General features: G+C 40.8%; 1 protein-coding gene across 1 annotated transcript in view; it reads right to left on the bottom strand.

Moving 5' to 3' along the window:
• Positions 1 to 14,461, bottom strand: part of LOC125177659 — a 28,195-nt gene extending 13,734 nt beyond the window's left edge. Inside the window, exons 1-2 of the mRNA XM_047879820.1 lie at positions 14,067 to 14,461; positions 757 to 3,629 (exon numbers count right to left, since the gene is read on the bottom strand). Of these exons, the coding sequence (XP_047735776.1) occupies positions 757 to 3,629; positions 14,067 to 14,118 (2,925 nt within the window). The 5' untranslated portion in view covers positions 14,119 to 14,461. The remainder of the gene's footprint in view (positions 1 to 756; positions 3,630 to 14,066) is intronic.

Here is a 14,461-nt window from a genome sequence, read left to right as displayed (position 1 = left end):
GCGGGATTGGGCATCAGTTAGTATATTATTTAAAATTAATATTAAATACACAACACATGCAATAACGTCTTGTCACTGTGTTGAAAGACTGGAATCTCAACAGTAACTTATCTGAAGAAAGTTCGACATCATCGGAAACCAAAGATAGGAAACTGTGGGGCAAGATATTATTTGCAAACCTCAGAAGCGCGCGATTCAAAGGTAAACTTTGGCTCGTGTAAAGTTCCTCAAATTTCAACATGAATTGGCATATTTAGTTATGGCCTGTTGAATTTTCCAAAAGTGGTTTCACGTTTTTAGTTTGAACTATGAGGAAAAAACGTTCTAAATAATAGAGAATTGGCAAAGTCAAAGATTCAGAGTTTGCATCGGCAAGGTCTTTACAATAAGCATTGCAATTTCTTGACTAAAATTTCGTGAATAAATAAAGATTTTTTGTGTATCGGTATCGGTAGTCAGGCTGGTACGGGAGATGTTGCTGCCACGGCTGCCGGTTCAAATCTAAATGAAATTATAGGTGCGCCTCCTCGTCACCTGGCAGCAAGTGAAGAAGGAGATGCGCAAAAGAGTGGTAATTTCTTACACCACTGCACATAAGCTGGTCAACAGCCTTCAGTAATATCTTTTACGTGAAATGAAATACCTGTGGTTTACGGGCGTAAATCTACCGAAATCAACGTTTCTTTCTCATGAGAATTGGCCTGAAAACAAAAATGGATATATTAATAATAACAAACGCATACAGAAAAGGCTTACCTGCGAAGAGATGATTGAGGTGGACGACGCTAAAGAAGAAATCGATCCGTATTGATCTCTCGTGCCAGATGCTAATGATGTCACAGATCCATAATGGCCGCCAGCAGAACCGTCATCCGAAGCCACAGAATCTACGGAAAACATGCGAATGTGCGACGAAATGCCCGTGCTGCGACCTTCAAAGGCCTTCGTGATGTCAGACACTCTCGGAGTATTCGACGAATTCATGCTGAACCGGGACCCGACAGAGACAAACTGTCCCAAGGTCCTTCCCTTCGAGAACGCCTCCAAGACCTCTTTGCTGACCGTTCTAGAAATGGATCCTTGCCCGTCTAACGAGTCTGTGGAACTACTCGCGGTTGTTCCGCTTTGCGATAAGTACGCTGGGTCATTTTCCAGGTTTTTCACGGGCTCGGAGGTGCTCTCTATTAGACTAGATGGTCTGGAAGGCATATCTGTCGATCCTCCGTTGCCTTCTGATCTGCGTTCACGCATTCTAATCCCCGCATTACCAAATTCAGGCATTGAAAACTTGCGATCTGGAACATCAGCTCTGACGATTGGAAGACTGTTCGGTCTCTGCTCTCGAGAAGTTGATGGAACTTCTTCAACAGTTTTGGCAGAAGATCCAATGGGAGAAGCAAGTCTAGGGGACGACTGACCATCATCTTCGACTTCAGCTCGTTGCTTCCATTTCTCAGCGAGTGCTTTAAAGCCACCTCCTCCTCCTCCTGAATGGACGTTTTGAGTGACGCTTATTTTTCTGGCATTATTTATGGTTCTCTGAACTGTGGGCTCAGGTTTATCAGGAGGACGTCGTTTTCCTACTTTTGCTTCAAAGTCATCAGAATTGTTTCCATATTTCTGTTCGAGCTGAGCCCAACGATCACTTGACATGGGTAATTTAAATTCTTGATGAAATCTCTTAAGTGGTACCTCAGCTACCACATCTGAAGGCACATCGGTTGAAGGTATGTCGGTCAGTTCATGCTCAAAGCTGTCAGAAACTTCGTTCAAATACGCAACTTTGATTTCAGATTCTTTATACATGTCTCCCGCTTTATCAATATAAACCTGCTCAACCCTTATTTTATCTTTTTCTCCGGTTGGGCCGTAGAACACTTCATTTTCAGGCAAACAATCATTTGTCGAGCGTCGAGTTTCGCTGGCTGATTGTTTTCTAAGTCCAGGGCGTACAGTACCGTCTCGCAAATCAGTTTCAAGCCGCAAAGCAAAATTTTCATCCTTCTTTGACGAACACTTTCGAGCGAGTTCGGGAGTAGAATCGTCGCTACTACGACCGGAGCTGCACTTAGCGCTCTTGATAACGTTACGACGGTTCTCTGCCTCTATCGTGCCGGTCTTCAGGACTCGTTTCGTGTCCATTTCATCCATTGAACTTTGTGAGGAATGTCGAGGTATAGTGTGCAATTTTGAAGACTTAGCTTCCTCAGGATCTGAACCACCAGGTACGGGAGAAGCGGGCGGCGTCATGCCTTGCGAGAAACTAGACAGGGTGGAGCTCACTGCCGAGTCGTTGTCGCTGTCTTCGGAACGATTCAGTCGAGAGTCAAAAACCGACTTGGAGGATGAACTGTTCCTGTTATTGCTTTGCTTACAATCAATTTCAAAGCTTAGATCAGAATTGGGAGTGATTAATCCATCGCTAGACTTGAACGGAGACATGATGCAGTCGGCAGCAGGACTGCAGCTCCTGGTGTTCCGGCAGCTGACCGGCGGAAGAGAATCTGGTCTGCTGATCGCTGGGAATTTACGTTTGATGGCAGGGGAATATTTGGATGAAGTGCTTGTAGAAATATGACTACGCCACGACTGGGAGCTGCCGATCGTTGAGCTTTGTTTGCTTGCATTCGACTCGCATGATTCAATGCTTGAAATGGAATCTGTTTTATAAATTTTTTGAGTCCGATTAACGTCGCGTGGGAGAGACAAAGTTTTCTGTGTAACCGAGACAGGAGTGGCAGTGGGCAGAGGCGGAGGAGAACTTCCAATACGAGGGAGATCAATTGGAGGTTTCGAAGAAGCTTCATTCGTGATCGATTCAGGAATTACAAGACCTCGTAATTTGCTAAGACTTTTACGCCGTAATTCGGCTTTAGTTGTCACGGAACAACGTCTCTCTTTATCCTCAAGTTTTTCGTTGGGTCGCTCGATAGTACTGACGCTGTGACGTTTAATATGGTGGGTTCTTTCGATGTCCACGAGACTCTGCGATCTGCTGTGTAGGCCTTGACTGCAATCAGCCTGGCAGACATCGATTCGACTTGGTGTAGGAATCGTTCTCTCAGTCTCTCTACCGGTCCGACATACGTCCACCTCAGATGCTGCCGCCTTGACTTTGGTTCCGGTATCCGGATTGTTTGAGCTGACGTTGATCATGGAGCTGAAGGTGCTGGTTTTCGATAAGCATGGGCTGGGCGACCCGCCTCGAGTGCTGATGTCGGTTTCAGAAAAACCCCTCATTCCGCCATCGGTTTTGTCATCAAAATAATCTGATACGTCACTCTTCTTGGCCCGCTTGTTCTGAGAGAACATGGCTATCTTGTCACGAACGCTCTTCTCGCTTTTTTCATCCTGACGTCGCCATCTTGACGACAGAGATGACGTCCGATTGAGAGAGGCAGATCCTTCTGCTCCTCCGTAGGATGAAGTCGTCGAGGTCGCTTCTCTGCCGTCACGAGATCGGGATCGTGAGTGCGAACGCGGCGTAGTGAATCGCGACGGTTTGTCGCACGTCGTCGAGTCTGAATACGAAACGGGAAACTCGTGCCCGTCTGGCGGCAGTCGAGAGTGTGTCGGGGGAGATGGAGCTGGAGGCAACCGACGGTCGAACACCACACTAGGCGCGACGCCTGCAAAGAAGAATAAACAGATTCAGAGAGCTGAAATAAAAAAAAAAACAGATAAACTTTCCCAACTTAAAACTTTAGCAGAATTTTGCGCGGAAGCTAAGAAATACAAATAAACACGTAGATCGTTAATATATGCAAAAATTGTCATATATTCAAGTATGGGACACGGATTACCGATAAGTCACTTTACGATATTGGATAATCCAAATCCGGTCAAGCTTAGTTATGAATTAGTTTGTTGTTGAAACGGTCTGAACTCATAATAGTAATATAATGTATTCATGGAAATAATAGAGCACAAGAACCCGTTAATTTTATTTCTAACAAAAACTGTGCACATCATAATGGCGACTAAAGTTTGACGCTTCGTGAGAAATTTTCTCACGGAAGAACAGCCCATGAGCACTGAACAGTGAGGGTGGAATAATAAAAACGGGAGCTTAACATAAAAAATAAAATTCAGCGTGTAATGTTAACGACCTTCTAAGAAGTCAAATAACTACATTTTAAGAGCAAAATTTACACACGGAAGACGCATTGTAACGCGATGGTAGTTTCCATAATAAGGCCGTGAGACCAGTTGAAGCGCTTGGCTCTTCCCTATAAGTTTCTTCACAAAATAGGCTGGACTTTACTCCACTCGTAAATGAGATGGCGATATGAATTTTTCCTTGCTTACCCAGCCACTTATTTACAAAGCGGTGTAAAGTTACAAGAAATATGTAAACCTAGTATTAACTTAGTTGTGATGAGGGAATTTTATGAAATTTTGAATATTTATTTTCATCAAGTCTGCGACTTTTACATTTTTTTCGAGATGTAACGGGTTATAATTTTTATTCTCCACTGAATGCTATACTCGGCATTTTCTTGATCAGTCTCCTTCTTGTATTTAGATATTACCTACCAAAAACTAGTTATGATCGAGCATGGTTATACGCGGAGGGAAATTTGCGTGTATTAACAGTTTCATTGTAGGCTTTGCGGAAGGTATGAGGGAAAGAGACGTCGTAAATTACTGAGCTGTCAGTCCACGACGGGCGGCATGGTAAGGCGAACTCAATGAGGGGCGAGGAATATTTATTGTTTGCTATACGTTTGATGTTAATTCCTGAACGAATGTTTTAATAATACATGACCAGTGGTCGGCCTTGTCTAATTAGTTATAACCGACCGCTCGCAATTCCTCGGCCACCTGAAAGCTGCTCGTCACCGCAATAAAGGGGATGTCCAGGATATCGTATTACAAAGACTACAAGCTCGAGGGTAGCGACTGGCCGAGCTTAGGGCCTATCGAGGATTTCACACGATTGTCGCGAATACCTCGCTCTCAGACCCTGACTACCAGCCATAACACAATGATCACTCACTTCCATTAACGGCATAACGAAGTATTAACTGCCTTAGCGGACATGATGGCACTTGATTGCGATGTTATTACCACAAGCTCAGTCTCAATGTAGAAGATTCGACGCTTTTGTGTTACTGTAGAAAATTACTTTTCCATATCGAGTTCAACGGGCTGGCTAAGTGACTCGTCAGCAGCGGCCAACAGAGCAGCTGCGCAAGCAATGAAACATCTGCAGGTAGCAATGCAGCTGCAAGCAACGATAGATCTGCAGGCAAAGTACATTTGTAAGTAAAAGTGCAGCTGCATGCAGTCAATAATACATCTGCAGGACGCAAAGCAGCTGCACGTAACAATGCAGCTGCAGGCAACGATGCAGATGCAGAGGTAGTAAAGCACTTGCAACAATGCAGCAGCCGGTAATAACAAATTTGCGGGTAACAAATTGCCGGCAGCTAACAATACAGCTGTAGGTAACAATACAACTGCAGGTAAAGATACAGCTGCAGTACCCAGCCTCGTCGCTACTTCAGCCGTCAGATGATTTCCAGTTCAAGGTGAAGGTGAAAGCTGACTTGGTGATGATGAAGGTGGTGAAGGTGGTACGACTGAGGGTATGGGGCGACGGTGGTATGAATGAATGGGCATAAGGCTCAGCTATGAATGATTAATTAAAAGGCGAATTTGCAGCTACCAATGAATGTAAACACATGATAATTGCTATGAAGAACTTTATTTAATGATAACATTCAAGATTGGGGAGAAGCCGATTTTTGAATCGATTAATTTATCTTGCAGCAAAGTTAGCTAACAAAATATTTAAATTCAGCTATTGCACGACATATGGTGTTTTCAAATGTGCCTGTGGAGGATATACAGCTTCCTAAAGTGATACGGAAACAAACTAAATTATTGCGCAGCTAATTCAAACGAATTGAAGCAGGAAAATTTGTTCAAAACGATTCAATCCCCTGAAAATTCAAGCATTTAGCCTAGTAGACGAACATCTTTTCTTTAATGCGTCGCTTGAGCACTGAACTCAGTCAACTTTAATGCACCCGGTGAGTCGTAGGCTCCAGCAATGAATGAGACTTCATCGCTGCGATGCAGGTGTTGATGCATCTCAGATATTTCGGCTCGTCGATGCAAATGCACATCAGCTTCTTGCATCAAGAGGCTTGTCGATCGCGCGTTTCCTAGTGAGAGTCTTGCACTCGTACGTCTCAGTCGAGCAGGAGTCTTGCACTCGCGCGTCTCAGTCGAGCGGGAGTCTTGCACTCGCGCGTCTAAGTCGAGCGGGAGTCTTGCACTCGCGCGTCTCAGTCGAGCGGGAGTCTTGCACTCGTGCGTCTCAGTCGAGCAGGAGTCTTGCACTCGTACGTCTCAGTCGAGCAGGAGTCTTGCACTCGATCAAGAGAATATTTTCCCTCGTGTATCGTAAAAAAAACAAATTCTTAGATCGACTAAAGTTCAGCAATCGCGTATCTTGACCAGGAACGAATTCTCTCATAAAATCTCCCTAACATGTCAGGATTGTTCGGTCGTGCCGAGTTAACGATTTTAAATTGTTTCATCAAGCGATGAAATAATTGAATTGCATTTCTTATAAATACTTGAATTATATGTGCAATGCCCAAAATAAGATTATCTGGTAACTGTTGCCACACGACATCCAACAGTTCATTGAGGAATTTAAAAGCAAAGAAAACACCAAGCAAATTCACCATATCGATATTGAAAACGTTTCGGAGTCCAGCTACATCATCAGTTCGAAAAACTAAAAATGAATAAAATCATATTATTATATCAAAATTCTAAGACAGACATAAAACCTAAACAAGACCTAGCATTAGTGTCTGGTTTAGGTTTTATGTCTGTCTTACAATTTGATATAATAATTTGATTTTATTCATTTTTAGTTTTTCGAACGGATGATGGAGCTGGACTCCGAAACGTTTTCAATATCGATATGGTGAATTTGCTTGGTGTTTTCTTTGCTTTTAAATTCCTTGTGAACTTGCGATATAAGCAGACTGATAATATAAGTACCAGTTCATTGAGTCTCAGCGTCAAATTCAAACACATAAGCCACACTAAATGTGCTCATTATTAGCGCAATGGCAACAAATACATATATGGAGCTAATACTATACATGTATAATAGCGACTAATAATCGTATGTATTTGAGTTGGTGGTACGCGGCTGGTACATTCGGCGACGGTACGGGACCAATAAGTGGTACTCGATCACAAATAGCATAGGAACCACGGCTCTAGAGGATCTCAAGAGCTCTATCACTCGACCGCCTTTCGATCGGCTGGCAGCAGAGTGTGGCTGTGGATAGTCAGCCTTTGTGGCTCAGGGTCATCCATTCACGGCTGAGATCTTATGGTGCTGTGGCGGTAGTCGTCAGCCATTGTTGCGATCTTCATTTGTCTGGGCTGTTGACGTCAGCCATAGAGAGGTGATAGCTACGTATTTGTTGCGATCTTCATTTGTCTGGGCTGTTGACGTCAGCCATAGAGAGGTGCTCGCCCGGCATGGCTGATTCAATATCGAAGTTTCAAGACTAGGGTCGTTGGTTACACTAGAGCTCGCTCGGCGATAATTAGCTATAAGAAAAATGATTACCAGTATTTTGAAATAAGAGACACAAATTCAAAACCTTCGCGATGAAAAATATAAAAAAGTTTTAATGATACTCCACAAAGAATCTCAAGTATCAAAACACCGACACCGGCTAAGAAGCCATTATATTTAGAACCCTCGATTCTCTGAATATAAGATGAAAGGATTCAATTAATTATTTTCTTCTTGAGAGCCGCATTAAGAAAGCCGCTAAGCTGCTCTCTCATCAATTAGTATTCGTAGGCTGACATTCATCCCCAGCTTTGGAGGAAAAACGACGAAGAATGAACTATGTGGGATGCAATTTTCATCTATTTAAAAAAAATTAATTTAAAACGGATAATTCAACTTATTCAAGAATAAATTCTTTTTTGAGTGAATTCTAATCGATCTAATAACTTCAATTGATTCTTAACAAGGAAAATAATACAGTATTTCCGATAATAAGAAATAAATATCGAAAAAGGAAAAATAATCGTAGCGAAATACCGTTATCGTGAGCCGCCTAAAGAAAGAATAAAATTTTCTGCTGATCACCGCCTTTATAATCGCGGCTGTTGAGAGCAAATGATGAGTTGAAATTACTCAAGTTTTGTAAAGCAGGATAAAAAATAGGATTGCTTCCCCTTTCACTCTACTGTGCCCTCAAAGACAGCTTAAGCCTTAAGTGGATGATTTAAAATACAGAATGAGCACCATGCACAATATATTAGATTGCATCGAAGGCATTCAACCCAAAGCGTGACAAAACGGCACGAACTAATATTTCACAATATAATTTGCCAATTTGCCGACGTTTTTAATGAAAGCTTTATTCTGTTAGGAATTTGAAATCTGTACCTAGTAGAAGAAAAGAGCAACTATCCAATAAATTAGGAAATTCGTCACTCTCGAAACTATTCTATCTAATATAAGATATACAGGCGATCCAAACTGATATCTACTATAGGATATACTGGCGATCAAAACTGATATCTACTATAGGATATACTGGCGATCAAAACTGATATCTACTATATGAGCTACTGATGATCAAAACTGATATCTCCTATAGGATATACTGGCGATCAAAACTGATATCTACTGTAAGAGACACTGGCGATCAAAACTGATATCTACTGTAAGAGATACTGGCGATCAAAACTGATATCTACTATAAGAGATACTGATGATCAAAACTGATATCTACTATAATAAGATATACTGGAGCACATGGATACAGGCGAACAAAATATAAGTATAAAATAGAATTTCCTTAACAGGAAACAATGCACTAAGAAAAATAGTCATAGAGGACGATTGAATTCTTGATTAAAGCAATAACGTAACACAACTCATGACCTAGAATTAGCTCGGCAATTGAGTACGAATGGACAGCAAATATAACGTCGGCATATTGATAATACTGGTAAATACTTCAAGTCGAAAATACTTTAAAGTATTTGAGGTATGCTATTAATGATCTGCAAGCAAGGAATACTTCCATATCATGCTATTTAACTCCATTATAATCAAAAGATTAGGTAATTGAGTGTGCTAGAATTCAGAGGTGCTAGCTAGCAACATAATGAATCATAGTTAATGCTGTTAAATTGTGAACAGTTCTTTACTAAGACCGACCGGATTTAGAGGTGCAAGCACCGGCATAATTTACACCAAAAATGGTACACTCGATCACTCAACATTGGAACAGAGAACATCGTACGTGCCTAGGATTCTGTTCTGTAGAGGTAGTCCTTTAGGAGAGAGCGCATGATGAATTACCCCCATTCCATTAGCGTTTCCTGTATGATAATGCAAGAAAAAATTAATGCCCATACCATTTTGCTTGACTGAATTATAATGTAAGTAAAATTACAGACCATACCATTTTGGTTGTTTGAATTATAATGCAAGTAAAATTACTACCCATACATTTTGGTTGTTTGAATTATAATGCAAGTAAAATTACTACCCATACATTTTGGTTGTTTGAATTATAATGCAAGTAATATTACTGCCCATATGCTTATAGATTCCTGAATTATAATAGTGTTAAAATAAGTGACCCACACAAATGATGTTTTCAGATAGTAGATATAATTTCAATAAGTTACAGACTAAATTACAGTTTACCATGATAATGAAATAATATTACTACGACAAAGAAGTTTCCCTGGGATGGCTATGTTCGTCAAAGTGCTAATCATCGAATAAAAACATGCAATTAGAAAATCAAAATCACATGAGCAAAAAAATATCAGGCAGGATTTAAAGACGGTGGTGGAATAATCACGTCGGAGGGTGTAAAACACAAGCAGTAGAAGAGAGGATGAAAAGATGACAGAGAAGTTCTATGCACAACTCAGAATGAGAACGTCATAGTAAATATACAACACGTTCTCGCAATACTTCAGCATACTTCTTAGAACGTATGAATGTAAAACACCTAGAGGAAATAGTAGTATAAATAATGGGTGGGGAAAATACAAGTGCGCGATGTTAAAAAAGCAGCATTTCAGAGGCAAATTCAAAGCTCAGAGGTGCGCGTGTACGTGAACATAATACTGCATGGTGTGTGGGTACGGTGGGGTGGTGCGCTATAGCAGTCCATGTACGGCAACCCACCAGGGAGCTCTCGCACTTTATGGGTGGGCGAGGCCATATAGGGGCAAGTGTGGGTGTCCATAAACACGGCACACAACATCAGGAAGAGACTTGGGGCAGTCGCTGTATCAACGGGCAGACGAACAGAAGCAGATTGGGTGTTTGCGGCACCTCATTTTGCATGGCACATGCCAACTTGCAATATGACGGCCATACTCGGACGATTTAGTGGATAGGCAACACGAGTAGGGAAATGAAGAGGAACAATACTACTTTTAGTTTTCATGAGACAATGAAAAAAGTTAATGTAACATTGTTCATTATTTAACTAGGACCAGGGAAACGAAGAGGGACAATATCTATATTCAATTTTCTCGAGACAATGAAAAATATTATTTTAACATTGTTCATCATTAAATTAGCCACTAACAAACTAAGCGGGGATATTTTCTTCAACATTTCGACAGTCAAACTTTGTTCACGACCAAAGGTCTCCCCGTCAGGGAAATGACGCAAGCTTCCAATATATCTCATAAGGAAAACAGGACGTTTCTAAAGTGTAATAATATTTAACGATCCCGAGCTGCATTAAGGCGTGCCGAAAAAGGGAATAGCTTCATGGACTCTGGGCAATTAATAAATATTCAAGGACTTATTGTATCACTAAAGGGGGTTTTGTGAATTCACCATCCATTATTCATATTTTGTGGGTAGGATTTTAGGATACAGATGGCCATAATTGTATGTACATTTGATCGTACCAGTGATCGCATATGATAAATAACGGAGAACGCTTTAAAATACAGTCAGGATATTAGTGAATGCATGTCATGAATAAATTTGAACTCTCCAGCACGACATCTGGATTTCGGTGATTATGTATCATAAATATCATGTCTTTTCGACTTGAATTAATCATATATAATCGAATACTAATAGATAATATCATCACAGTTAAAATTATTCTCTAGCTTGACTAAATCTGAGAAAATTATGTAGAATTAGAGATTTTTTTAGAAAATTACCATCAAACTTAAGAATCAGATGCCTTTCGTTAAAATTCCCAACGAAACAAAAGCATATTATTCATATGTCGGAAATTACTGATATTATTTGGTTAAGTTATATCGGTTATTCAGATTCTTAGGACCAAACCTGTGAAAGTAACAATTTGCAGCTGTCTGCCTTATAGTCGCTGTGACATGCGCTGCACAGACAACGTGATCGCCATAAACGGCATCACACGACGGAACATATTACCGACACGGCTTCGGTGCTGGCATCGCTTACATGGTGCGAAAACCCGAGTCGTCCTCGTTGACCTCTTAGGAAATGTTTCAAACATACCCTGATTTTGTTAATATTCTAAAGGGAGTTATCGTACCATAATTTTAGCCTCGACGACGCTGGATGAAATCTCAGTCAATAGAGCGTAGGTGATTGTTACTAGGTCTAATTTTATAACACTAAACATAGCGTCGTGAAGTGTAAAAAGTTGAGTGACAGAGTTATTAGGCAATTGAAGGCAGGATATGGGATTGAGCTCAAGAATTTGCGGGACAAGATGCCTTGGGAAAGGCAGTTAGTGGGACCGAGACTATGTTTTTGATTCGCAATGAGCCTGAAAAGTCAATGTTAAGTACGGCTTGAAAATATTTGTACGGGTCAGTCCATAAAATTTTTTTCCGTAATCGGAGTATATAAGGGGTGCCGCCAATTAACTGTATTGTTAGGAGAGTTGCAACGGAGAGCCGACGAAGAAGGCGTCGTCTGGCGGCTGGAGTGTACACAGCAACCGTCATAACCAAGTTCGGTTGAACCTCGAAGATTAAGGATTAAGCTAACTAAAATTAAAATAAAGATTAAGGATTAAGCTAACAAATATTTATCATTTCAACGAAATACAAAACATACAAAATAAAATGTTTTGTGGAATAGAATTATCATTTAGAGTAGATAACAAAGATTTACTCAAGCTTTCAAGACGCGTAGAGATCTAAATTCATCACGAGTAATTGGATCAAAAGGATGGATACGTCGCAAGCACAGAATTACAAATAAAATGAGAGAATTATGCCACTTAAACCATATCAGGAGAATGTCGGAACCACATGACTTAGAGTTAAAACAAACAACATGCGACAAGCGTCGTGCAGCGGACAAAATTGCCACTAGAACTGACAACTTTAACATGTACGGGCGTGCTGAGAGACGCAGGCCGCGTACCAATAACGACCTAAGAATGAATTTAATAGAATTTATTGAAGACGTTAATGAATAAATAATAAATTTACAAACACTACTGAATACGGATAGGAAGATCCATTATTCAGATAGAACGTTTCACACATTTTTATTCTTCAGATTAAATAGTTTACTTTCGTCAATAGAAGCGAATAATAGAAAAATCATTCACGTTCAATTAAACCTATATACTGAACGGAAAAAAGCGTACGTCTCAATAGCAAATGATACAAAGTAACCGCCTCAACACAGCTAGAGGAAGAAAAATGAGCTGAAATGTCTCATTCAGATTGCGTTAACTCACCAACTGATGTGAGGTACAAAAAATGTCATATTTTCCCATTTTGGTAGAAGGTAATAGCTTACAATTACACGAACAAATTCATTTCTCTTCCGTTTTGGAGCAGATAATTGCTTCCAATTGCATGAACAAAATTAATCAATCAATAATTACTTCCAATTAATCAATCGATTGCACAAAAGAAGACAACGCGAGAATGTAAGAATTTCAGCCCACCTACAACTGAAGCACTTATGAGAAAATACTTATTTTTAATTAGTGTCGATTTACTTGAAGGTCAGGATTCCGTAAATAGAGATGCTAGGATGATAAATAATGTTATTGCACGATTTTAAATTGAAAGTAAGGTGTTCGTCAACATGTATTAAAAGTAGAACTGAAGACCACAGATGACGAAATACGGCAGCAGACGACGCAGTCTGGTACAGCAGCAGACGACGCAGTCTGGTACAGCAGCAGACGACGCAGTCTGGTACAGCAGCAGACGACACAGTCTGGTACAGCAGCAGACGACACAGTCTGGCACAGCAGCAAACGACGCAGTCTGGCACAGCTAGCAGCAGGCGACGCAGTCTGGTACAGCAGCAGACGACACAGCCTGGCACAGCAGCAGACGACGCAGTCTGGCACAGCAGCAGACGACGCAGTCTGGCATAGCAGCAGACGACGCAGTCTGGTACAGCAGCAGGCGACTCACTACAGGGTCAGAGTAGAGTGTCGCCTTCAGCTATGCCATCCATTGGCCTACGATAAAGGCGATCCGAGCAACCAACTGGCGTTCGTTAAGAGGTATGGCGCACAGAGCGATCTGCACGTGGCAGACATCAAGGAAGTGGTCGTCGAGATAATCCATCACGGGCGTGTCAACTTTTGCTTGTGGCACAGGAATGAAGATCAAGCAGGCAGTTGAAGCAATGCCAATACTTGTTAACAATCTAGCGGCCGTAGGAGTTGAGGTTTGCTTAAGCTAATATTTCTCATGATGACGAAGCAATGGTAAACATCCGCAATCAATATTGTTCTGTGCCAAACTACAACGCAAGTGCATTGAAGATGTATGAAGCTAAATGACAATTTTTACAAATGGCTTTTCTAATGAAGAAAAATGTATCAAATTTCAAAACAAAATAAAAGTTATTTTCAATTGGTTAATCACCCAGACAATTAGCGATACGCGTTGTCGATCACGACATGAACCATTACACCCAGACAAGCCGCAGGCGAGCTCGAAACTTATTTTATTAGAGTAAGAATACATGAAAAATCTAACAGGAAGTCCATTTGTTAATAACATTTACAGTGTTAACTTATTTTAAAAATCTTATTTACCTTCAGCTTCGGCGGAAATGCGTGGCTCCTGATAAGAAGAACAGACCAGCATCTTGTTCAGGGGCTGTCACTCTCGTTCACTACCAAATGTACATCTCACTCAATCTAGTCTCACTTCGGTCAAGTGGAGTAGCACGACTGTGTCACTTCAAATAAATCCCATGAATTTTTAGCACCAATAAGCTTTACCGTATGATATTGTAATGGAGCTGAGATAACTCACAATGCACGACAACAAACTTCTGTAACATTTCTCGACATTTTTATGATCTTATGTGTGTAGTATTGAAAATTTTTCACCATAAAGGACTTCAAATAATGATTTTTTCCAGGGAAAGTGAAATTTTCTCCATAAGAAGTTTGCAGGAATCAAAGTAGAATGGGAAGTGAAAATG

This window comes from Hyalella azteca, unplaced genomic scaffold (genome assembly GCF_000764305.2).
Source record: "Hyalella azteca isolate HAZT.00-mixed unplaced genomic scaffold, Hazt_2.0.2 contig3899, whole genome shotgun sequence".
Taxonomy (NCBI): domain Eukaryota; kingdom Metazoa; phylum Arthropoda; class Malacostraca; order Amphipoda; family Hyalellidae; genus Hyalella; species Hyalella azteca.
This window is presented reverse-complemented; position numbering and strand designations above follow the sequence as displayed.